This window comes from Telopea speciosissima, chromosome 2 (assembly GCF_018873765.1).
Source record: "Telopea speciosissima isolate NSW1024214 ecotype Mountain lineage chromosome 2, Tspe_v1, whole genome shotgun sequence".
Taxonomy (NCBI): Eukaryota; Viridiplantae; Streptophyta; class Magnoliopsida; order Proteales; family Proteaceae; genus Telopea; species Telopea speciosissima.
The window spans coordinates 27852779-27878797 of record NC_057917.1 but is presented as its reverse complement, the minus strand read 5'-3'; the positions used below and the strand labels follow the sequence as shown (position 1 = coordinate 27878797).

The 26019-nt window shown below is 41.7% G+C and overlaps 2 protein-coding genes across 2 annotated transcripts; both read left to right on the top strand.

Moving 5' to 3' along the window:
• Positions 1 to 25549, top strand: LOC122649910 (probable purple acid phosphatase 20). The gene is made up of 6 exons (XM_043843170.1): positions 1 to 33; positions 19858 to 20045; positions 23222 to 23522; positions 23640 to 24214; positions 25139 to 25227; positions 25330 to 25549. The coding sequence occupies exons 1-6, from the start codon at positions 9 to 11 to the stop codon at positions 25511 to 25513; spliced, it is 1362 nt and encodes a 453-aa protein (XP_043699105.1). The 5' UTR covers positions 1 to 8; the 3' UTR covers positions 25514 to 25549.
• LOC122649911 (probable purple acid phosphatase 20) lies at positions 91 to 22428 on the top strand. Its single transcript, XM_043843171.1, has 7 exons — positions 91 to 263; positions 5356 to 5656; positions 5781 to 6355; positions 7315 to 7403; positions 7495 to 7693; positions 16558 to 16562; positions 22418 to 22428. Exons 1-5 carry the CDS (start codon positions 114 to 116, stop codon positions 7676 to 7678), a joined length of 1299 nt encoding a protein of 432 aa, XP_043699106.1. The 5' UTR covers positions 91 to 113; the 3' UTR covers positions 7679 to 7693; positions 16558 to 16562; positions 22418 to 22428.
• Positions 25550 to 26019: the final 470 nt, after the last annotated feature.

Here is a 26019-nt window from a genome sequence, read left to right as displayed (position 1 = left end):
CACGTTGGATGCCCCCTTTCTTCCGCAAGAGTAGTAATACGCCTACGAGTGATCGCTACGGCTACTTTCGTAACGTCGTCTTCATCGTCGTCTCCGGTTGGTGCTCTACGGCTATGGCTATTAGAGCTTTCTTTGTGGTTATGGTTTTCTGGTTGACCTTCGCCGGATATTATCGCGTCGTTCTATCTTACAATCGCCCTCCGGCTCGACAAACCCTCTCCATTCATCCCTCTCAACAGATTGACCAGTCTTCACCGCAACAGGTACGTTACTACCCTAATCCACGTACGCCCTGTCTACTTTCTTAGATCGGTAACATTCCTTTATGCGTCTCTCTTTTTTAACTTGATTTTGGGTTAAAATCCATCTCTTGATTTTTGTGGAAAGAAGTGAAACTATGAGATTTGAGAACATAGAATAAAATTAAATTAAAGAAAAAATGTTGAAAGGTAGAAGCAATAAACACGGGAGTTTCATCATATGGCTATAAACTTGCCAAGGGGGTGTGACAGACACTGGGGTTCAGGCCAGCATTTATTCCCGTCCAGCTGTAACTGGGGAAAGTATTGAAATCTGTTGATCTGATCACTTCTGACACTTCTGACCAGTGAGCGCTGGCCGCTACCCTGAGCCGCGCTCAAATAAGACGCAGTGTAATGATTGCCTTATGTTTGTTCAAACGCTTGTCTAAACGGGAGTAAGGCGGTCACTATGCTGCACAGTGACGGAGTGGAGGGGGGGGGGGGGGGGGGGGGGGGGGGGGGGGGGGGGGGGGGGGGGGGGGGGGGGGGGGGGGGGGGGGGGGGGGGGGGGGGGGGGGGGGGGGGGGGGGGGGGGGGGGGGGGGGGGGGGGGGGGGGGGGGGGGGGGGGGGGGGGGGGGGGGGGGGGGGGGGGGGGGGGGGGGGGGGGGGGGGGGGGGGGGGGGGGGGGGGGGGGGGGGGGGGGGGGCGGGGGGGGGGGGGGGGGGGGGGGGGGGGGGGGGGGGGGGGGGGGGGGGGGGGGGGCGGGGGGGGGGGGGGGGGGGGGGGAGGGGGGGGGGGGGGGGGGGGGGGGGGGGGGGGGGGCGGGGGGGGGGGGGGGGCGGGGGGGGGGGGGGGGGGGGGGGGGGGGGGGGGGGGGGGGGGGGGGGGGGGGGAGGGGAAAAGGGGATTTGATGCGTGGCGGAGTGGAGTTGGTTATTCCCCTTAATGAGGGGATGTTCCCTAATAGGAAATAGAATCTTCTTGTATGCGCTGTTGATTTTAATTGCTCTTCAAGTCGTGTCCTGAATTGGTTGCTTGCCCCCTAAGACAAGTTTCGTGACATATGTCGCATTGTCCTTCTAATGGGTTACTTGATAAGATTCTACTACATATCGATCGCTTGTTTGGCTAGCTATTTTTGAGTTTGGCTAGCTATTTTTGAGTGTATCAAACCCCACGACGTAGTCAAAGAGGCATCTCTGGTTCTCGCTACTCGTGTCCTAGTGCATGTGTTTCCCTTTTTGAGAGAGAGAGAGTGTGTGTGTGTGTGTGTGTGTGTGTGTTCTCAGTTCTCAAGGCTCACATTAGCTTTCCTAAATCTATTCCTTTTCACACGGGTTTTGGGTTGGTTTTTATGTTTTCGAAGCTGATTTTTGCAATAGCCAGTTTTCCATTGGTGTACTAGGTTTTCTTAGTTAAAGATGTTGTATTGAAATGGACTGTTTTCAATAAGTTATTTGTTCAAGGGGTAATGTCCTCTGCATTGCAGCGTACCACGCCCAGACAAATTGGGGTTGGGTGGGATGGGTGGTCATTTCAGTCATTCAGCATTTAACTCATCCCATGTTACTAGCACAGCTGAACCCCAAATGCAGAGAATGTTTTTCTTTTTTGTTTTTTTAATTGTGATCTATCATTAAAATAATTTATCCAAATGCTTTATTAGCGAAAGATTTTTTAATCCAGATCCTCTATTGTTGAGTGGCCCGATAAGACCATGCTGCCAAGACACGGAGAGGTGCGCAATGACTGCCTTACTATTTCTCAAGCACTTTGCCTGAGTGGAGGTAAGGCGGTCATTGTGCGCCTCACCGTGTCTTGGCAACACGGTCTTGCCAAGCAGCTCGGCAGTAGAGGATCCAAATTGAAGGTTTTCTGCCTTACCCGACCAGATTAAGATCCAGACCCTCTACTGCCGAGTTGACTGGCAGGACCGTCCTGACAAGACACGGCGAGGTGCGCAATGACCGTCTTACCCCCACTCGAGTAAGGCTTTCGAGCAAGGGTAAGGCGGTCATTGCGTGCCTTACCGTGTCTTTGCAGCACGGTCCTACCAGCCAGCTCGGTAGTAGAGGATCCAAATTGACCAGATTGGTATCTTAGATTCCTAGGTTTTGCTAGGGTTAACAAACAGTTTGGCACACACCTCTCATTGAAATTTAAATAGATAGGAAAATAAAATTAATTAAGAGAAAAATAAAAGTTGCATTGTGTGTGGGTGGTCCTTAAATTCGAAATGGAGTTCTTTCACTTAGAAGTAATTGAAATTTCATACCAATGTGAATTTACGATCATTTTCTTAGTACCTTTGGATTACAGATCTTCTTAAGATCGATCTGTCTAGTGTCTTGAAGTGAAGACCTTATTTGTGACACATGGGATGTTAACGCGGTAATTTTAACAATTGGGTATCCAGGGGATGATCGAGATTGATCATGTCAAATTCAACCTAAAATTCAATAGGGAAAAAGAATGTTGCTTGGTCGCGTAGTTCCTGCATCCAGACACAAGAATGCACGAAATTACCGTCTAGCCCCTCTTGAAATAAAAATTTCCATTAGAATTGATGCCCTTGTACACATTCTCATTGGTCCCTGCACTGGTGTAGGGGCTGCACAACCAACCAGCAATCTCTTGCCCAATTTAATAATCCATCTTCTCATGTATGATCATTCATATACTGTTTGTACGGCCCTGGATTTTTTTTTCTTGCATTGTTTTTGGCCCGTGTGTTGGCATTGATGCTTCACACTTGAGCAAGGGACCTCGAGGTTTCTTGAACTGCACCATTGATCCTACTATGTAGTAGGTCAGATGGGGCTGAATTTTTTTGGATTATTAGACCCTAAGTTACCTCATTCACATGTCAAATTTTAGCGCAAGAATCTTATTGCATAGATGGTTTTTGTAAGTCACTAGAATACTGTTTCAAAAGAATTAAATTTAATGACATTTTCAGAATAATTGCTTAGAATATTCATTATAAAGACAGCCTTAACCTTTTTGAGGCTGAAACTTGCATAGAATGAAATAGGTTTGGAGTTGTTTATCACATGAATCCATTTAGCCGAGTTTTCCCCTATCTCTGTGTGTTTGCTTTCGTGTAGGAGAAGTACAACATTAAGAGTTATGCTCTGCTTCCCCTATAGTATGAAGTCGATAATAACCTCCCACTGTCCCTGATATACCCTCTACCCGCCATCCAAACCCCGCGGTCAAGGGAGTGAAGGAAAACTGCCTCCATCCACCTATATATGTTTGTTTTTGTCTCATGTTATGATAGATTTCAATCATCTCTTGGTGGCCCTTATTAAATGTACAATTTTTTTTATATGAATAATGATACACCCACCCCCTATACGTTTTGGCGTAGGTGCCACATGACCTGGGAGGGATCTATTTTCCATATCTAAAACATGACTTATTGCTTCCTTGACCTCCTTTTTCTCTAAAGAATTGTCATATAGCTGTGTAATTGGTGTTCATTTTCCTATTTAATTTTGAAGTGTGATGGTTAAAAAATTGATTGAAAATTAATTTTATAATTTTGCTTCACCTATTGAAAATAAAGGATAAAATCTTAACACATGATTGGTTTCCACATCAAAGTTCAATATGACTAATCACGGGGTAAAAATGTAAAATACCCATTTGTTGGTTATTGGTATTTCATATTTGTTTGTTGAGATCAGCCTTCTTTCCTTTCATGCGACTCAAAATGGTGTAAGATCGAATGAGCTATATTATCCCATAAACAACATCATATTATATAAAGATGTTCCCAAAATATAGTAATTAAGTAATTTATGTTTTTGTAGTTTTTCATAGACACCTTTCACGGAGTCAAATAAATTGTAATTTTACTTTTTTGGCCTTCTAGTATAATATACAATTTTTTTTCAATGAGGATAAATATTGTCATTTTACATATGTACTCGAAAAATGTGTATGACAATAACAAATTTTTTATAATGACACAATGATGTCACTTTCAAATTTTTTTTGAAAACCCTTTTATATCCTTAACTTAAAAAAATTTTTGGAATAAGACAAAGGGCAATTAAAAAGTGTCAAATTATAAATATATCTGTAGAGGTGTCATTTAGTCACTCCCTATTTGTTTTTTGGAAAGCAGCTTTCTGTAAGGGAGTGTGGCCTACGCCAACACTCCCATGTGTCTATCTCTCTCCTCCTTAAAACATGGGGGCAGAAGTGTCTTTTCACATGGGGAGGAGAGAGATAGACTCATGGGAGTGCTGGTGTAGGCCACACTCTACACCAGCACTCTCGGACAGAGAACTTTTTCCCTTGTTTTTTATACTACTATCGTCACAATAATTTTTATGTGCTTTGGCCTGTTATCTTGCTTCATTGTTGCATTTTTATTACTTTGGTAGATTAAGTTTCTTCTTTCCTATTTGTGAAGGTAACTTATCATTAATAAGAAATGGAAAACTAAAGTCACTATACAATTTGTCAACTTTATGTCGTACGACTACTTTCAATTTATACTTATCAACCTTCACTCAAAAAGGAACAAATGAAAAAACATCGGTACACACTACGTTTCCCACATGTATAATTTATTCTATCACATGGAATTAAGTGGTTTGATCATTCTCACCATTGGAAATATAATGGTATTTGGTAGAGAAATATACTTCCGAAAAGAAAGAAAATTACTCTTTACCATAATTTAATTCTCCTAGAGGTCTTAGTATATCTTTTTCCTTTGGAAATATAACACATGTTACGTATTTTTAACAAAGAATGCGTGACTCTACTAATCATGGATTGAAATCTTCTCTAATTCCCTAGAAATATAGTGCGGTTCAGTTCGAGACTGAGAGCTTGACATGTGGAAGATGTTAAATCCAACAGTGTTGAGTTCAATTGACTCATTTTTTTTTTCTTTCTTTTCGAACTCAGTACCGTTGGATTTAACATCTTCTATGTGTCGAACTTTCACCCCCCGAATTATAAGTGTTGCACCTTTAGGGAATTGAAGAGTATTTTTTTTCCTACTAATCATTATGATTTTTATTTTTTTGGGAGTTGGGGGGGGGGGGGGGTCCCATGATAAGATGTCTGACCTTATTGCTTGTGTTACAGGTGCATATATCATTGGTTGGTTCAGACATGATGAGAATATCGTGGATAACAGAAGATTCTGGGACTCCAGCAACCGTAAAGTATGGAACATCATCCGGAGTTTATACGTGGAATGCTAATGGAACTACGAATACGTACGAGTATGTGCTGTATGAATCTGGAGAAATACATAATGTAGTCATCGGTCCCCTGAAGCCCGATACAACTTATTTCTACCGTTGTGGATTAAATAATGTTGGTGATCGTGAGTTCACCTTCAAAACACCACCGGCTCAATTCCCCATCAAATTTGCTATCGTAGGTACGTTTGGGTACGTTTGGTAAACGGTTCAAAATTCATCCAATCCAACCCTAATTGGATCGGATTAGTCCGGCCCAAGTAAATCACAACTGAATCTTAAGGGAATTTTTTTGTTTTTTTATAGGTGATCTAGGACAGACGGAATGGACACAATCAACCCTTGATCACATCGCCGGTTCAAGCTACGATATGTTGCTGTTGCCGGGGGATTTATCTTATGCTGACATGTACCAGCCGCGTTGGGACTCGTTCGGCCGACTGGTCGAGCCACTCGCTTCCCAACGCCCTTGGATGGTAACGGAAGGGAACCATGAGGTGGAGAAGATCCCTGCTATCCACACACATTCTTTTACCTCCTACAATGCAAGGTGGTATATGCCGTACGAGGAGAGTGGGTCGGACTCCAATCTCTACTATTCATTTGAGGTTGTTGGGGTTCACGTACTTATGTTGGGATCTTACACTGGCTTTGAAGTTGGGACACCTCAGTACAAGTGGCTCCAAGCTGACTTGGCCAAGGTAGACAGAAAGAGAACGCCATGGCTCGTGGCACTCGTTCACGCCCCCTGGTATAATTCCAATGCTGCTCACCAAGACGAATACCAATCCTACGGCATGAGGGCAGCCATGGAAGGATTGCTTTACGGTGCTCGTGTTGACGTTGTTTTCGCCGGCCACGTCCATGCCTATGAACGCTTTGTAAGTTCCTCTCCTTAATTGTTTTAGGATTAAGATTTCATGTAGGCCTGCAAGTTTGGCCTGTCAGCCTGAATCCACTCAGGGCATGGGCTTAGATTCTTGGCACAGAGGACGGGTCAAAGCTAGAAATTTCTTACATCCAGTCAGGATCGGATCAGGCCAAGGTTGAGGCCTCGGGCTAAGCCCGACCTGATCCTGTTTTAAGATAAACTATAAAATATATATATAACTCTATGTCACACACATTTTGTTGTATAAAGTATTAAATATGAAGATAATAAATGATATAATATATTTTATTATAATGGTATTTTATGTAAAATTGATAATATTCTCCCTAGCCCATGGATCTCCCTTCCCCCTCCCTATGATCAGGGCCAATCAAGTTCAGTCTAGCCCAACCCTGAGGGTAGGTCAGGGATGGATTTTTCAGGCCCTGAGTCAGGTTCGGGCAGGGCCTGGGCCCAACTAAGGGGACTCAGGGTTGGCCTAGGGTTTTAAAAAGCTCAGCCCAACCCGATTCTGTTGGAGCCCTAATTTCATGCCCTTCTTAGAAAAGAGTTTTCAAAAAGTTGAAAATCATTTAATGCAGATCTTTTGTGAAATGAAACACTTTTACCCTCATTGAAAAAGCTACATCAAATGCTTCTAGGAATAAGACAAAGAGCAATTAGATGAAAGTGTCAAGTTCGGAACACACCTATAGAAGTATCATTAAGACACTCCCTTCAAGAAAAAGGATGTTGGGATTGGCTTATTTGCAAACAAATACCAAAGACCCAGGCTAGTAGACACCCTGATGGGCTATGGTAATGTGGGCTCTAACCTGCCTATCTCAGCCCATGTTGCCCTTATATATCTCATAGATATACATGAAAAGCTCATCAAATTGAAACCTCAATTAATTCACATTTCCTTATCCAATTGATGATTTATTATTTGATTGTTCAAATGCCCAGACTCGTGTTTATAAAGGTCAAACTAACGCTTGTGGTCCGGTTCATATCACAATTGGTGATGGTGGTAATCGCGAAGGCCTTGCTAAAAAGTAAGTCGATCCCACTTCTTCCTTTGGTGTTTTTTGAAGCAGTGATTATTTGTTCTCTTAATTAATGCATGTCTGTGTGCACATTTGACAGGTATATCGATCCTCAACCCAAAATATCAGTGTTTAGAGAGGCAAGTTTCGGACATGGTGAATTTCAGGTGATGAATGAAAGTTATGCATTATGGAGTTGGCATCGGAATGATGACGACGAACCAGTTATTGCTGATTCAGTCTTGTTGAGAAGCCTCACAAATGACCCAACTTGTAAGCTGTAAATTGTGTAATGGTTTGTGAAGTCGGTAAAAATAGGGTTTCCCCAGAGGAGAAAGGGAAAGATAGTCACTTGATTCTATTACCTATTATAAACAAAAATGATGCAAAAGAAAATTATTTTCTTCCTTTCCTCTTTGTATTGATGATGATCCGGTGCCATGGTTCAGTTTGATTTGGTTCAGGCCCAAAGCATCTGTTGCAAAATCAAATTGGTGGACTTCATGACTTTTTCCTTGGGTTTTCCTTAATTAATGTGTCTTTGTGAGGTGATACTAAGGATAAAGGGATGGGTTGGTGAACCTACCTACACTAGTGAAGGAAAACTTTGTACTAAAGGGACCGAGTTTTACTTAAGCTGCAGTGAATGGGAGTTAATTCGCCACGGGCTGAAGGAAGGTGCCAGAGGGTATGTATCAGAAGGGTATTTTGGGACTTACATTAAAACCCCCTATAGGGATTTGTGAACCCTAAGATAGGTTGGTGAACTTTCATTGCATAGTGCATAGTGAAGGAAAACTTTGTCCTAAATGGTGTCTAGTTGTGAACTTGTCATCCAGTTGTAACCTATTTTTAGTTACCTTAAATGCCAATCTTGACAAAACTATGATTGGTCAAACAAAATCTTTAAGAGGCCGTTTGTTTGATAGGGTAGATCGAGTGGGAATATTGTAGGATTGAATCTCATAGTGTAGTGGCTTGGGGAACAAAGGTGGGATTTTTACTTTTGCCATGAACATTAATCAAAGTCCCAACAAATTGGTATTGGTATTGGTATTGGTATTGGTGGGACTTTGGATAGGATAGGAGTGGGATTTTCAACTACCATGTCAGCAGACAAAGCATTTAATATTGTTGCTGAGCTTTTATAAGTTCAACACCTTAGGTTAACCAAACAAGGTTGGAGTGGGATTGGTGTGCACGTGGTTTGTGTGATTACACTTTCATAAAAAAAAAGAAGGGTTGTATGGGTTTAGTCCCACATCGGGTATGTGAGTGTGATCTGTGTTGTGTATATCTGTCATTCCACGGTCCTAAAAGTCGGTTAACCTTTTGGGATTGGTATGTGGTTTGTGTGATTACACTTTCATCAAAAAATGGTTGGGGCAAGATTTTAAAGTGCCACATCAGCACTTTCCCACCCAAATTCTCCCATCTCACCCAAGGTCTTGTCAAACAAATGGCCCCTAAGAGTAATTTTAGAAGTCAATTAGTGGATCTCACTTTTTTGAAAACATCATCTTATTGGGACAACATGGGAATGAAATTCTAAAGAAAACATATTAAAGACATTAACTGCATATTAAAAATACTACCTTATTAATTGTGCTTAATGGGGCTCGATCTAGTGTATAGGCAATAGATTGGACCAAACTAGTATGAGATAGGTTAAAGGGCGTGATTTAACGCATTTCATTAGCTCTGGAGCTTTTTGCGTATCGGCCAAGTACCTAGCATTTGGTATCAGAGCCAGGCATCACATCACAGGTCCAAGTCACAAAAAGGATTACCTGTTGTTAGACAGAAACCTTGGGGCAGAGTAGAGCCCATTGGAAAGGGCTACCTACCGTCACCACCAAAGTGAGAGCCGCCCAGGAACAGAACCGTTTAATAAATGTTTCACTTTGAAATTGAACCATTTATTAAACGGTTTACTATTTCCGATTTTAACTATTCAATTTAGTTTGGTTAAAGAATTTTGGTTTGGTTTTGACATCCTTACTGTTTACAATTACATGCTACTCTGCTTTTATCCAAGCTCAAGATTTGGTTGGTCGCTTGATCTACAATTTATATACAATTCATTTGATTAGGATCGGCCCTTGCATAGCATCAAGACATTAGGAGTGAATAGGTTGTGAGCTTCAACTATTCAAATTTTATTCTACCATAATTGGTCTGTCGTGAAAACAACAGTGTGGAAAGACCCTCTGGGCTCAGACTTCACGAAGAAAAATCGATTCTTTCATCCATGGATAGATGACTTAAGCTTGTCAAGAATTTTTATCCCATCTTGTTGACAGAAGTAATACCAACCATCACCCGTGGGGAGTCTTTACACGGTAAAACAATGGATGAACAAGTTCATGTTTACCCTCCTCTTGTGCCGAGAGAAGAATAGAAGAAGGCAATTACCAGATGCCAATCATTCGAAGCAAATTGGGCAGGAGCTAACTTGTAGAAGCGGAAGAATAAGGTGAAGAAGGCATGGAAGGGCATGAGGAGACTAGCTTTGAAATAATCTAAGTAAAAGCACATCTTATCCCAGTTCCTAAAACATGCCCTTTCCCCATCACTGGCCGCCCTAATTGTGACAAAATCTGGAATACCATACAAGTCCCTAATCCCAACCAGGTCTGCCTCCTTGACAAAAGAAGGGACATCCCTGGCCGCAACCTCAAGAATGGGATCCGCAAGGGCTGCAGCCGTAGCACAAGACTCGGTAAAATTCTCCTCCTCATCCTCCTCGACCATAGGGAGAACAGGAGACAGTGCAGACACCAAACTCGACTCGTCAGACGAATCTGATTGTGACTGCTCAAGGTTAGAATGGGTACTTGAATCCTCTAAGGGGACCTCGGCGACCAAGGAAACAAAACTACCAGAAGCCATAAAATAAATAAGGGAAGACCACTTACTGGGCACCTGAGCCGAATAAATTAGAACGCCCAAAGCCTCCCGCGAACACTTGAGCAGAGCATAACAGAAAGGAGAAGAGAAGAAAGCAAAACACCAAAGACTTTTTTTCTCAAGAATGAAGAGTGAGGAGAGCCCTCACCTATTTGTAAGAAAGTAAGGAGGCCAAAAGTCACCTCGGTTGGGTTCCCTAGGTAGGGCTAACATGGAACCTCACACATTCTTGTGAAGCATTTAGTTTCTCAAATTAATGCTAGGAATGAGATTAACATCCCTAAACCACCCCTATGTGGAAATCACTTCCCAAATTAACGCCAAAGGATCAACCACACCAAACCAGAGAACTAGGTGGCGCAACACCCCTCCAACAGCCAAGCAAAGCACTACGCACAGGACACGGCAGTAACCTCCCTCCTACAACTGGGCGGAACACCGCGTGCAGGTCACCAAGGCGGTGCCCCGCCTACAGCCGAACAAAGCACCGCGTGCAATACACCGCAGCGACGCTTCGCCTACAACCAGGTATAGCACTGCGTAAGTCACCGTGGCAGTGCCCCGCCTACAATCGGGCAGAACACCGCACTTAGGTCATCGGCCAGGCTCCCAATCGAGCAGCCCCACCACGTAAGCCTGCCCAACAAGGCACCCAGTCGCACAAACCCGGACGACCAGGAACCCAACGGAATAGGCCCCACCGCACATGCCGCCAACCAAGCACCCACTGCAAACCCGCACGACTAGGTGCCCAATCGAGTAGCCCCGCCGTGTGCAGCTCAGCACTCCACCAAGCACGCAACAAGATCCCATGTGCAGAACCCGTAGACCTCGCACGGCCAGACGCCCAACTGTGCAGGCTCCGCCGTGTAGGCCTGCCCAGCCAAGCATCCAACCAAGCAGCCCCTCAGTGCAGACCTGCCTAGCCAGGCACCCAGCCGAGCTGACCCGCACAACCAGGCGTCCAATCGAACAAACCCCACCACGCAGGCCTATCTAGACAAGCACCTAGCCGCACAGAACCGCACGGCCAAGCGCCCAACCAAACTGGCCCTGCTGCGTAGACCTACCCAGCTAGGCACTCAGCTGCACAGATTAGCACAGCCAAGTTGCCAACCAAGTAGAACCAGCCAAGCAGATCTGCCCGGCCCCCCAAAAGAAAAGGGGGAAAGAAGTTCACTCCCCGGAGCCCCTATGATGCCTTGCGGAATGGGTGATACACCCAAAAATATTCGACCAACAAGCGGTCAGCACGTGGCAGAATCCTAGCCGGTGGTCAACGAGGCGGATCGTGCGACACTTGTAATAGGGTCTAGCTTGAGGAACAAACAACCACTTAGAGCCAGAGCCAAAGAGTCGTTCCCTCAAACGGCACATAAGAGGGAATCATGTTTCCCACTAAGGGACGTTCCCCCACATTGAGGCAAACAACCAACCCTACTATTGTACATGTCAAAAGGTGGGAGACTGGGAGGCTGTCAACCACCTCGATAACTGCTCCAGATATAAAAAGAGAAGAGGGGGACCCAAGTACGACATTATGAATTTTACTGACTTACTGTTCTCTCCGTACCCCTCTCTAACAAATCATCTGTGTATCGGACTAACTTTGGCATCGAAGAGTCCCCCCCGGGAGTCCGCTTCGGGCCTCTTCTTGGTCTTTTTCCCCTTTGCATGTCGTACATGTCACCAGGAGGATTTTCGGCCACAACAAGTGTGAGTCTGCTTTAGTCTTAATTCTCGTTTCCAAGAGGTTAACTCCTTGGTTTGTAAAGCAAAACTAGTTTAGGCTTCTTTCTTATCTTTCGACTAAGGGTGTCAAAACCTAGCCCGAACCGTTAAGATCGATCGAAACCAATCGAAAAAAACCCGGACCAAACTGAACCGAGCCTTATTGGTTTGGTTTTGGGTTGGGGTATGATGGGACCGATTGAAAACCGAATCGCACCGGACCAAACGGTAACAAACTGAAAACCAAACTGAATGAAACAAAAAAAATTCATTGAGTATAAGGTTATGATTAATTGAATTGTTTTCAATATTAGTGAGCAAATTTATGGTTGTAAGGGGAATTGTTACTAATCAATGAATATGAGGCTATGAAAATAGGGAAATTGATTTGTAACAGTGCTTCTTCCATTGATCTCCTTTTTAAGTGTGGGGCTAATGAAATATTTAATGTAGTTGAAAAGAGAATAAAATAGGCACAAACCGAACCCAACCCATTTTAAAAAACCTGGTACCGAATCGAATCCAAACCGCTATCAATCCGTTATCATAAACCGAAACCGACACGAAACCAAACCGAGCCGAAACCAAAAAGTCCTTATTGGTTTGGTCTCGGTTTCCCTAAAAGCCACATCGAAACCGAAAAATTGACCGAACCGATCGATTGACACCCCTACTTTTGACCATTGAATGGAAGGTGTCTCACTACTTCAGAGAGGCTAACCCAATGGCAGACTTCTTAGCTAGATCAGCAGCTAGACTAATGGACTCATCCACTAATTTTTCATTGCCTCCCTCTATTCAGGAAGAGCTTGTTTTTTATGCTTAACGAAGATCGAGATTCCGTTTCTTTTCTCGATAGCTTTCTTTTTTAGTAACCTGTTAGTCCCTATCATCGATGACATTGCCAAAGGTGTGAAGGGCATTCTTGGTTAGATTGCAGTTGTCTTTTTTTGTTTTCTGGAGTTTTTTTTTCTTTGTATTTTAATTTTTTTGTTCTTTAATGCAAATGATCTTCAGTGAAAAAAAGGTAATAGACTTTTACAAGGATAAGTCTTAGATAAAATTGGTAACTAACTATATGGTTGATAATAGGAAAACTAGGGTTACAACATTAAAGTAGGATTACGCATATAGAAGTGCGAATATGGAGACTCACCAATACCTTCTTACATCGGCCAGAGTTAAAATTGTGGCCAATTTAGTCAAAGCTTCCCAATGCAAGTGTCCAACCCTAGTTCGACAACTATTACGTTTTACATTGTCACTTTTTTTTGATAAAAACGTTTTACGTTGTCACGGAAGAGAAACTCAAGCACTTTGAATTCTGAGATATTTGAAATGACATGGTAGATGGAAGGAACACAGGTCTCACTCATTACATGAACGATACGAAGAAGCAAATTACTGATTAAGACAGCTTACAACCTTTACTTGAGAATTCAGATTCTTGATGCGTGAATCACCTACCCTCTGTCTCTCTCACAGTCCATTCCCACGAGTCGATTTCTAGAGACAAGCCCTGCCAAACATGCAAGGCAGTAAAGACCGCCTTACCCCGCTCGGGCAGGGTTAGGGCAGTCTTTTCACATTTCGTTATGTATGAGATGTACACGGTAATAGGGGCAGCTCGGCAATAGAAAACCCAGACACATCTCGAGAACATGTGAATAATTTTGCAAGGTGAAAGTCAAATTACGTACAATAATTTTTTTTTTTCTTGTTTATGAAAATTTTATTATTAATTGTTAAATTATAATATTTTCTCAAACTTTTTTTTCTAAAAAGGCATGCTTACTTTATTTACAGATGGAGTAAGAGCTTAGCCAAACCAAACTGGAGAGTTGGGTAGAGGTTGGCGGGGTCCGGTCAAGAATAACTAAGAATTAGAATTTTCTCAATTTCCTGCTTTAAATTCTGTTTACCTGCCTGGTTTTTATCCCAATCTGGATTATTGGATAGGAGGGTCAAACCTGAATGGAAGAAAGAAAGCCAAGATTTCCTTTTTTAATAAAAGCCAAAAATGAAAAGTTATATTTGGGTTGTGGTCTTGTAGCCGGTCATTCTCATTCTTATCCACATCAACCAACTAATTGAGGGGAGTTTGAAATTTTTTATCACTTTAGAAGTAATTAAGCAAGAGAACACTAACCAGTCATGTAGTCCCTGTACCACGTGGGGGCCAATGAGAGTATGCACAAAAACATTAGTTTTGATAGAATTTTTTATTTCATTGAGGGCTAAATGGTCTTTTTGCACACTCTTATGCCTAGGTGTAGGGACCACGCAAGCGGTTAGCATTCTTTTTCCCAAAAGATTATAATTGTAATTAAAAAAGAATATTATATGGTGGAATGGATCCTATGCTTAGACATAAGAGCACACAATATTATCTTCTCACCCTCGTATAATAAAAAATCTCATCCATGTTGATAACCCTGCGCACTCTCATTGCCTCTGCACTAGTGCAAGGCCCCCTAATTGTAATTATATTTCCTGTGTCAAGGAGTGTATTAGCTTTTTTTTATTTAGGGTGAGGAGTGTATTAGCTTCTTTTTTTTTTTTTTGGGGGGGGGGGGGGGGGGGGTGGTAGAAGGAGTGTATTAGCTAAGGCATAGAAAAGTCAGGTTTAGTATCTTATTCCTAGTAGGGGTGTCAAAAGTTGATCCCCATTGGTTGGCTTGAGCTGAACCGATTGGTTGAAGCTCAAAATCAGCTCGATAGATTCTTAAACATGTTTGCCGGATGTTCCGAGTGCAAGGTAGTGGCCTGACAGTAACCCAATCAGGACCGACCATCGACCATCTATAGCCTGATTAGCTTGTTTAAGCCCATTTAACTTGATTATAACTTGTTTAATTATGGTCCGTGTAAGTACCATTTAAAACCCAAATTGTCCCAAATTGTCAATTAGGCTGTTTAAAACTCCAATATAGTCTGACTACCTTGAGCTCAATTATGGACCGTTAACTGCCCCGATCGATCGAATTAAAACATGTTCATGCCCTAGCCTATGAAGCCTAATTACCTAAACAAGTAGGCCAGGCTTGATCGATTGAGTTCCCTAATTCCCACTACATCCACCATTGAAACAAGATTGGGTGCAATCACAGAATAATGGTTGTTCTGTTGATGGATTTTAAATTATTAAAGGGAGAAAGAACGTTGCCTGGTCAGATGGTCCATATGCCCAGACACAAGAGTGTGGGAAATTACCACCCCACCCCTGTGAAATCAAAAATCCCATCCATGATGATGCCCTTGTGCGTGCTCTCATTGGCCTCCTTCTAGTGCAGGTGCTACGCAACCAGATAATGATCTCTTGCCTATTACTTAAACACCCTTTATGTGCTCTCCCTTTCTCATGGTTGGCTTCTCAATCTTGGCTCAACAGTGAAATCCTAAAATTTCTGAACAAGTTTGTTGTAGGCTGTGTGGCCCTTGTGCCATCGCAAGAGCCAATGGGAGCACGTGCATAGATATCCAAAGGAAGGGGAGGGGAGGAGTGGTCATTTCATTGCCCCATCTGAGAGCATAAGAAAGGTGTTGTCGAGCAGTGTTCTTTTTTCCAAAAATATATTATGGGAAAAAGTTCATTCCTTAGTTGTATGGAGCCTACATTAGTTCAATTTGGATTCCAATACTATCATTGTTCAAGGAATTGAGAGAGTGGAATGGCCGAGTTCAATCTAGATTCCAATATATCCAAATCGACCAATCCAGTGTATTTTTTTAAAGATTCTGACCAATTCCGGCCAATTCCCAGACCTGCTAAATCGGAATTGGCTTAGGCTGACCCATTCGTCAATTCCTATTACTTGGACCGTGCATGCAATCCATATTAACCGAATCAAAAGACTTAGTACAAAAGAACTTTAATAGCCCTTTGGAAACCCTAAGTTCATCGCTTTGCAACTTCAACCTCAGCTCTGTCGTCTCCCCTTTCATGGTCGCCAATTCAAGATGTAACCTCTCCACCTCTATGGAGTTAAGCTTCTCTGCCATAGTGGCGTATTCTCTTCTGCCCCAGTGGCGTGCTTCCATCTTTCCCCCTTTCCCTTTCTTTCCTTCTCCTTCCACTTAACTCATCTCAAATCTTCATCCAGTCTGATTCCGCTCTCTTTCTCCCCCTTATGGCCACCGTCTCTACGATCCTCAGCTTTGGCTCCATCAATGGCTAGCTTGTCTAGAAGATCTGCATCACCTTTGTCGTCTTCACTTTCGATCTTCTAAGTCACGCCGTTTCGCAGTTCTCTTGCTCATGGACATGAGCACCGGTCACATTCAACACTTGATGTGGATGCTCAACGAGCTGAGCTCACTTTACGGCGACATCGACCATTTGCTTGTCTCCTAGCTACTTCCTCTGATCACTGCTCGGCTGCTTTACAGACCCCGGGGAGTGCTTCTTTCGTACTCTCACCCGTCTACCTCGGAGAAGACCTGCTCTTTCGAGTCCTTTAGGAAGATGGTGCTCAAGCTCTAGGAGGTGAGCCCATAGACCACCTTCGACCACATCACCTAGAAACAGTATTGTCCAGGAGGCTATGGAAGGTAAGTCAAAGCTCCAATTTGTCGACTTGATGTTCAACTCTGGATCCCAGAGATTGGAGGCGTGTGAGGTTAAGCCGGTCTTATTCAAGGATTCCATCACCTGCAATAGGCTCACCACCATCGCCGTCATCGACAATAGGCGGGTTAATGCTGGGCTTTTTCTATCAAGCCGGCTTATGGGAAAGTGGGGACTAGACAGGCTGTCGGTCATCATGATTGGAAATTGTATAGTTGCGTCAGCAAATATTTGGCATGTATCGTGATGAGCAACCAAAATGACGGCCAATAAGCAGGTGACGTGTGGCCTGTTCGAGGCCGAGCCGAACCGATTTGGCCAGGTAAAAAATAGAAGCCATAACAAGCTCAAGTCCTCCATGGCCGATAACATGGCCGAGCCATCCAGGGTTGGCAACATGGCCGAGCCCCATGAGGACAGCAACGTGGCCGATAACATGGCCAAGCCCTCTAGGGTCGGCACATGGCCGAGTCCCCTATGGTCGGTAGTATGGCCGAGTCCTCATTATCAACAATGTGGCCGAGCCTCTCATGGTCGGATGACAAAACCGATATCTCCATCTGTGGCCCACCGGTCGAAACACGCGTCCTCGGTTCGGCTATTGAGATCTCCATGGCTGACCGCCTAGTCAAGTTGCTAGAACCGACCACTCAAGAGCCGACCACTGAGTAGAAGCCTCGAGCCAAGCTCAAGTAATATGGATCACCAAGCCACGTCAGATGCCCCGACATTTGTGGGATACGCCCACTCAACCAGATCAAATTGCCATCCAAAGATGCAATCGTATCACGCTCGGATAAGGACTCTTACCAAGTAAAGAGTCCACATCCAAATACGACTCAGCTAGACAAACTCCTACCAAAAGTAAGACCCTTGCCATATGAGAACTCTTCTCGATCTGTTGTCCTATTCTGATTCTATAAATACTCAAGTATGGAGCTCAAATGCTCAACTCACTTTTCACTAAGTTGAATCGTTGTTGCTTTGGAGACCTAACTTAAGCATCAGAGAGTCCTTGGTCGAAGTCACACCAGCTCTCTTGTGCTAACTCGATTTTTGCAGGCTCATCTGTGGCTGAACCGGATGATGGAAGTTTAAAAATTGACTGTGTAATTGGTGTTCATTTTCCTATTTATATTTGAAGTATTAAGGTTTAAAAATTGGTTGAAAATTAATTTTAATTAAAATTTTGCTTCACCTATTGAAAATAAAGGATAAAATCTGATCACATTATTGGTTTCCGCATCAAAGTTCAATATGACTAATCCACAGGGTAAAATACTCATTTGTTGGTTATTGGTATTCCTTTGTTGAGATCAGCCTTTTTTTTCCTTCCATGGGACTCAAAATGGTCCAAAAATGAATGGGCTTAAGCTAACGTGGTTGTGTGATAGATATTATCCCATAAACATAAATCATATTACATAAGATGTTCCCAAAATATAGTAATTAAGTAATTTATATTTTTGGATTTTCTTATTGACGTCTTTCAGGAAGTCAAATAAATTATAATTTTACTTTTTTACCCTTCTGATATAATATGCAATTTTTTTTCAATGAGAGTAAATATTGTCATTTCACATGTGTATTTGATAACAATTCATCATTTTATGTTATACAACGTTATTGCTTTGAATTTATACTTTTCAACTTTCACTCTAAAAGTAACAAATGAAAAGCATGCATCAGACAAAGAATACCATTGGATAACTTATTCTACCAAATGGAAAGTGGTTTGGTAATTCTAACCATTGGATATATAGTGGTATTTGATAGACATTGCATATTTTAACAAAGAATGCATGAATCTACTAATCATAGATTAAAATCCTCTCCAATTCCCAAAAGAGACCGTCGGCCATCCAAAACACCAGTAGCAAGGCTGGTACATAAACTGTGCCCCTTGACGATGGGTTACGGCTTCTCGGTGCTCATTTACAAAAAGATTTGCCCCTAGTTGAGCACCGTATACCTGATTCGGGATTGGATTCTCTTCATCGGCATTTCTTCTTCTTGGCAATAAGATTCAATTCTGACTAGTGCCCCACCGAGTATGCCAAAAATGTTTCTAATAAATTTGGCATCGACGGCATGAGTTGAAGATGCCACAAAACCAATTGAATTAAAGAGTGGGTTCTACCAGTGCTTTGGTAATCCAAGGACTTTTCAAAACAAATGCAAAGATTGCAATGCTAAGAAGAGAAAAAAAGAAATCAAATTAATTTTCTCTTCAGACACATCTATGGTAAAATGTTTACAAACCCTCCATTAACGCACCGTCGACACTTCAATGTGATGCCGGCACCAAAATCTCCATTGTAAAGTGTGCTAACAACACCCGATTGTCGGGTCCAAGCCTCAATTTGATGCTGGCACTAGAGTGTCATACAAGTCTTAAAAGTGTACGTGCTAACAACACCAAATTACTAACTGCTAGTAGCCAATGACACCTCTTTTGAGATGCTCACATCTTGCCATTGAAGGACTATAGAGATCTTCAATTTGACTTGAAATGATGCATCATTGCATTTGATAGTACTGTTGGAGAGTAATCCCAACAGGGTCTTTTAAGAAAAAGAATAAAAACCATTTACAACTATGAAAAAGAAAAAGATAAATATAAAGACTTATTTGATTTGATGTGTGTAGATCCCTCATTTGATGTTGGACTTCCTCTTTTATAAGCAACCTGATTGATACTTAGGGTGGTTCATATCAACAACAATTGCTTCTATTCAAATTTAAAATTTGAATAATTCTCTAGAAACGATTTACAATCGTATTGATGACCGAAAATAAGGGGTCAACAGTGGTGTTGTCCTGTTGAATTGACGGTTGGGGATTCCAACTCCAACCGTCAAAGTTTTTGTGTGTGAACGAACTGTCAATAGAGAGATACTTATTTAAAAGAAAAAAAAAGAATCGAGAGATACCTCTGAATATCCGAGTCGGCGTACCTCGTGTCTCATGTAGAGATAGATGTACGCATGTATTAAGGCTACATCCACGAGATTTGTCAAAATTTGGAAAAACAATAAATACAAGATTTCGAAATGAGAAATTAATTGATGAGGAGGAGGAATATATGGCGTGTCTTGTTCATCTTCCAAACTCTATAGAAGAAGAAGGGCTAATAAGGTTTTAGGCTTATGAGGTTTGTTGATGGTGTAGTAGTGACACCACGTTGGATGCTCCCTTTCTACTGCAGGAATAGTAATACGCCTACGAGTGATCGCTACGGCTACTTCCGTAACGTCGTCTTCGTCGTCGTCTCCGGTTGGTGCTCTACGGCCATGGCTATTAGAGTTTTCTTCGTTGCTCTTGTTTTCTGGTTGACCTTCGCCGGATATTATCGCGGCGTTCTTTCTTACAATCGCCCTCCGGCTCGTCAAACCCTCTCCCTTCATCCCTCTCAACAGATTGATAAGTCTTCACCCCAACAGGTACGTACTACCCTATTCCACGCCGATCTACTTTCTTAGATCCGTAACATTCCTTTATGCTTCTCTCTTTTTCAATTGATTTTGGGTTAAACGCCATATCTAGATTTTTTTTTTGAGGAAAAAAAAGGCTGAAACTATTAGATTTGAGGATAACATACAATAAAATAAAAGGAAGAATGTTCTCTGCCACTCAAGAGGTTCCCATTCTTATGTGTTTCCGTACAGCCTACTCTGCAACACAGATAATAAAATATTAAAGAAAAAATATTGACAGGAAGGAGCAAGGCTATCAACGGGGTGTGACCTACACCGGGGGTTAGGTCAGCATTTATTCTGGTCCAGCTCTAAATGGGGCCTGAATTCTGTTGTTCTGATCACTTCTGAGTTCTGACCTGTGAGAGATTAGGTCCGAAGAGCACCGCCTTTAAAATTTTACCATTTCTCTTCTTTCACACACATTGTGTTTTACGATTCTACAGAAAAATCCACAATAAGATTAAAATGAAACGAGTCCGGAATGGATCAGTTCTGAAAGGAGCCCCACCACGCACTCAAAGAGGCATCTCCGGGTGTCGCTACTCGTGTCATTCTCCCTTTTGAGAGAGTGAGAGAGTGAGAGAGTGAGAGAGTGAGAGTGTGTGTCTTATCCTAGTTCTCAAGGCACAAATTAGCTTCAAATCTATTTCTTTCACACGGATTTTGGGTAGGGATGTAAATGGATCGGATTCGGCTCAGATACGAATCGGATGTGATCCGATCAGAATATTCTTGGATCAAATACAGATACCTCTAAACAGATTCGGATGGATTGGGATACATATCTAATTTGGACTTTTAATTATTCGTTTGCATCTCTGCCTTGTGTAGAAAAAAAGAATGTTGTTTGGTCGCCTAGTCCCTGCGTCTAGACACATGAGCGTATAAAATTACCATCCAACCCCTCTTGAAATAAAAAATTCCATCAGTATTGATGCCCATATGCAGTCTTATTAGCCCCTGCACTAGTGTAGGGACTTCATAACCAAGCAACAATCTCTTGCCCAACTTAATAATCCATCTTCATTCTCATGTGTGATCATTCATATGCTGCTTTTACAGTCCTCGTTTTTTTTTTTCTTGCATTGTTTTTGCCTGTCTGCTGGCATTGATGCTTCACACTTGAGCAAGGGACCTCGAGATTTCTATGAACTGCACCATTGATTCTACTATGTAGTAGGTCAGATGGGGCTGAATTTTTTTGGATTACTAGACCCTAAGTTACCTTATTCACATGTCAAATATTAGCCCAAAAATCTTATTTCATAGATGGATTTTGTAAATCACAAGTATATTGTTTCATAAGAATTAAATTTACTGACATTTTCAGAATAATTGCTTAGAATATTCATTATAAAGACAGCCTTAACCTTTTTGAGGCTGAAACTTGCGTAGAATGAAATAGGTTTGGAGGTGTTTATCACATGAATCCACCTAGGAGAGTTTTCCCCTATCTATGTATGTATGTTTGCTTTTGTGTAGGAAAAGTACAACATCAAGAGATATAATATCACTTTATAAATTATACAAAAGTGTTTTGAGTTAACATAGAATTTTTCTAGGAACAGTTTCAGAAGGAAAAAATTTTGCTGCTACAGTTATAGCAAGAATGTTCCTGCTACAAGGTTAGCAGCCAAGTAAATGGAATAATTCACTTCTCCTTTGGATTCATAAATACCCTCCTAGGTTTTAGTATTTTGTAAAATACCCCTTAAGATTCTATTTCCTTGGCTCCCAGCCGTGTAGCAGGAACATTCTTGCTACTAGTGTAACAACGAAATTTCGTTCGTTTCAGAAGGTGATTTAAAAGTATAGTTTGAACCCCAAGGGGGTAGCTTAGTTGGCAAAGACCAACACCTCATAATTAAGAGGTCATGAGTTCAAATCTCTTTGGGGCCTACCTATCAAAATAAAATAAAAAGTATAGTTTGAAACTCAGCATATATATCTAAAGGGTTGGGGATTGCTATCAAGATACATAGACCTTGCATCAACACAGGGGCCAATGAGAGAGTGGTGGGTTTTTTCATATTTCACAGGGGCGGGTCTATCATTTCACTCCCTCTACATTTTGGCGTAGGCGCCACATGACCTGGCAGGGATCTATTTTCCATATCTAAAACATGACTTATTGCTTCCTTGACCTCCTTTTTCAATGAATTTATCAATGTGTTTCTAAAGAGTTGTCATACAGCTGTGTAATTGGTGCTCATTTTCCTATTTAAATTTGAAGTATGAAGGTTTAAAAATTGGTTGAAAATTAATTTTATAACTTTGCTTCACCTATTGAAAATAAAGGATAAAATCTTAACAAATGATTGGTTTCCGCATCAAAGGTCAATATGACTAATCCACGGGGTAAAATACTCATTTGTTGGTTATTGGTATTCGTTTGTTAAGATCAGCCTTTTTTCCTTCCGTGGGATTCAAAATGGCGCAACATAGAATGGGCTTATGCTAACATGGTTGTGTGATAGATATTATCCCATAAACATAAATCATATTACATAAGATTTTCCCAAAGTATAGTATTTAAGTAATTTATATTTTTGGATTTTCTTATTGACGCCTTTCAGGGAGTCAAATAAATTGTAATTTTACTTTTCTACCTTTCTAATATAATATGTAATTTTTTTCAATAAGGGTAAATATTATCATTTCACATATGTATTCGAAAACAATTTGTCAATTTATGTTATACAACATTATTGCTTTCAATTTATACTTTTCAACTTTCACTCTAAAAGTAACAAATGAAAAGCATGCATCACACAAAGAATAACCATTGGATAACTTAGTCTATCAGATGAAAAGTGGTTTGGTAATTCTAACCATTGGATTTATAGTGGTATTTGATAGACATTGCGTATTTTAACAAAGAATGCATGAATCTACTAATCATAGATTAAAATCCTCTCCAATTCCCAAAAGTGGAGTTTAGGATAGAGTGCTCAACATGTGGAGGATTTTAATCCATGATTAGGGAATTAGAGAGATTTTTTTCCTACTAATCATTATAATTTTGTTTTTTGAGGGGGTTTGGTTTGTTAAATTACTAATCATTATGATTGGATTTTGATAAATAGAGCAATCCCTTTCCGATGATAAGATGCTTGTGACCCTTATTGCTTTTGTTACAGGTGCATATATCATTGGTTGGTTTAGACAAGATGAGAATATCGTGGATCACAGAAGATTCTGGGACTCCAGCCACCGTACATTACGGAACATCATCCGGAGTGTATACGTGGAATGCAAACGGAACTACGAATTCATATGAGTATGTGGTATACGAATCTGGAGAAATACATGATGTAGTCATCGGTCCCCTGAAGCCCGATACAACTTATTTCTATCGTTGTGGCTTAAATAATGGTGGTGATCGTGAGCTCACCTTCAAAACCCCACCGGCCCAATTCCCCATTAAATTTGTTATCGTAGGTACGTTTGGTAACTGGTTCAAAACACATCCAACCAAACCTTAACTGGACCGGATTAGTCCGGCCCAAGTATGACATAACTGAATCCTAATAAATGGAAATTTTTTGTTTTTTGCAGGTGATCTAGGACAGACGGAATGGACACAATCAACCCTGGACCACATTGCCGGTTCAAACTACGATATGTTGCTGTTGCCGGGGGATTTATCTTATGCTGACGTGTACCAGCCGCGTTGGGACTCGTTCGGCCGACTGGTCGAGCCACTCGCTTCCCAACGGCCTTGGATGGTAACGCAAGGGAATCATGAGGTAGAGAAGATCCCTATCATCCACACACATTCTTTCACTGCCTACAATGCAAGGTGGTATATGCCGTACGAGGAGAGTGGGTCGGACTCCAATCTCTACTATTCATTTGAGGTTGCTGGGGTCCACGTTCTTATGTTGGGATCTTACACTACCTTTGAAGTGGGGACACCTCAGTACAAGTGGCTCCAAGCTGACTTGGCCAAGGTAGACAGAAAGAGAACGCCATGGCTCGTGGCGATCATTCACGCCCCCTGGTATAATACCAATACGGCTCACCAAGGCGAATACGAATCCAACGGCATGAGAGCAGCCATGGAAGGATTGCTTTACGGTGCTCGTGTTGACGTTGTTTTTGCTGGCCACGTCCATGCCTATGAACGCTTTGTAAGTTACTTTCCTTAACTATTTTTAGGATTAAGATTTCATGTAGGGCTGCTAGTTTGGCCTTGTCGGCCGAACCCAGCCTAGCCCGGTTCGAGTCTGAATAGAGCCTGGGCTGAGATTCTTGGCCCTGAGGATGGGTCAGGGTAGGAAATTTCTACATCGGAGGCGGGGTTGGATTGGGCCAGGGTTGAGGCCTCGGGCTAAGCCTGACGTGGCCTAACCCAACCCTGTTTTAAGATAAACTATATAATATATATTATAAACTTTAAACTTCACACACATTTTTGTTATATAATATATTATATAAGAAATAATAAATGATACAATATATTTTATTATAATATTATTTTATGTAAAATCGATAATTTTCTCCCATCCCCCCATCTAGTCGATGCATCTCCTTTCCTCCTCCCCATGATCTGAGCCACTCAGGATCAATCTGGCCTGACCTTGAGGGTAGGTAAGGGTTGGATTTTCTTAAAAAAGAGTTTTCAACAAGTTAAAAATCATTTAATGGAGATCCTTTTTAAATGCTTCTGGGAATAAGAGAAGACGTTTAGATGAAGGTGTCAAGTTCTAAACACACCTATAGAAATAACTTAGACTCTTTAAGAGAAAGGATGTCGGGGTTGGCTTATTTGCCATTTCCCTGACTATGACCATCAGACTTGCAAACAAGGACTAACAATAGAAATAAAAGGTGGAGGAGCGGGCCACCAAACAAACACCAAAGACCCAGGCTAGTACACACCGTAATGGGCAATGGCAATATGGGCTCTAACCTGTCTATCTCAGCCCATGCTGCCATAATGTATCTCATAGCTCTACATGAAAAGCTCATCAAATTGAATCCTCAATTAATTTAATTCACATTTCCTTATCCAATTGCTGATTGATTGATTGATTGATTGTTCAAATGCCCAGACTCGTGTTTATAAAGGTCAAGTTAATGCTTGTGGTCCGGTGCATATCACAATTGGTGATGGTGGTAATCGCGAAGGCCTTGCTAATAAGTTAGTTGATCTCACTTTTTCCTTTAATTTTCTTGAAAAGAAAAGACAGGACAGTGATTATTGTTCTGTTAATTAATGCATGTCTGTGTACACATTTGACAGGTATATCGATCCCCAACCCAAAATATCAGTGTTTAGAGAGGCAAGTTTCGGACATGGTGAATTTCAAGTGAGGAATGAAAGTTATGCATTATGGAGTTGGCATAGGAATGGTGACAACGAACCAGTTATTGCTGATACAGTCTTGTTTAGAAGCCTCACAAGTGACCCAGCTTGTAAGGTGTAAATTGTGTAAAGTTATGTGAAATCGATAAAAATAGGTTTCCCCAATGGAGAAAGGTTGAGTGAGATAGTCACTTGATTCTATACCTATTGTAACCAAAAAATGATGCAAAAGAAAAATATTTTCTTTTTTTCTTCTTTGTATGGATGATGATTGGTGCCATGGTTCAGTTTGATTTGGTTCGGGCCCAAAGCATCTGTTTCAAAATCAAATTGGTGGACCTCACTTTTTCCTTTGGTTTTCCTTAATTATTTTGTGTCTATGTGAGGTAATACTAAAGTTAAAGGGATGGGTTGGTGAACCTACACTGGTGAAGGAAAACTTTGTCCTAAAGGAACCGAGTTTAACTTAAGCCACGGGCTGAAGGATGGTGCAAAAGGGATTGTATCAAAAGGGTATTTTCGGACTTGCATTAAAACCTTATTTGGATTTGTGAATCCTAGGATAGGTTGGTGAATTTTCACGGCTTAGTGAAGAAAAACTTTGCCCTAAGGGGTGTGTCTAGTTGT

Excerpts from the sequence above, each read along its gene's own strand:
- LOC122649910 (XM_043843170.1), top strand. The coding sequence starts at position 9 with ATGCCCCCTTTCTTCCGCAAGAGTA. Across the intron at positions 34-19,857 it reads CCCTTTCTTCCGCAAGAGTA|TCGTCTTCGTCGTCGTCTCC; the intron begins GTAATACGCCTA and ends ACTTCCGTAACG. Across the intron at positions 23,523-23,639 it reads CATTAAATTTGTTATCGTAG|GTGATCTAGGACAGACGGAA; the intron begins GTACGTTTGGTA and ends TGTTTTTTGCAG.
- LOC122649911 (XM_043843171.1), top strand. The coding sequence starts at position 114 with ATGGCTATTAGAGCTTTCTTTGTGGTTATGGTTTTCTGGTTGACCTTC. Across the intron at positions 264-5,355 it reads ACCAGTCTTCACCGCAACAG|GTGCATATATCATTGGTTGG; the intron begins GTACGTTACTAC and ends CTTGTGTTACAG. Across the intron at positions 6,356-7,314 it reads TCCATGCCTATGAACGCTTT|ACTCGTGTTTATAAAGGTCA; the intron begins GTAAGTTCCTCT and ends TCAAATGCCCAG.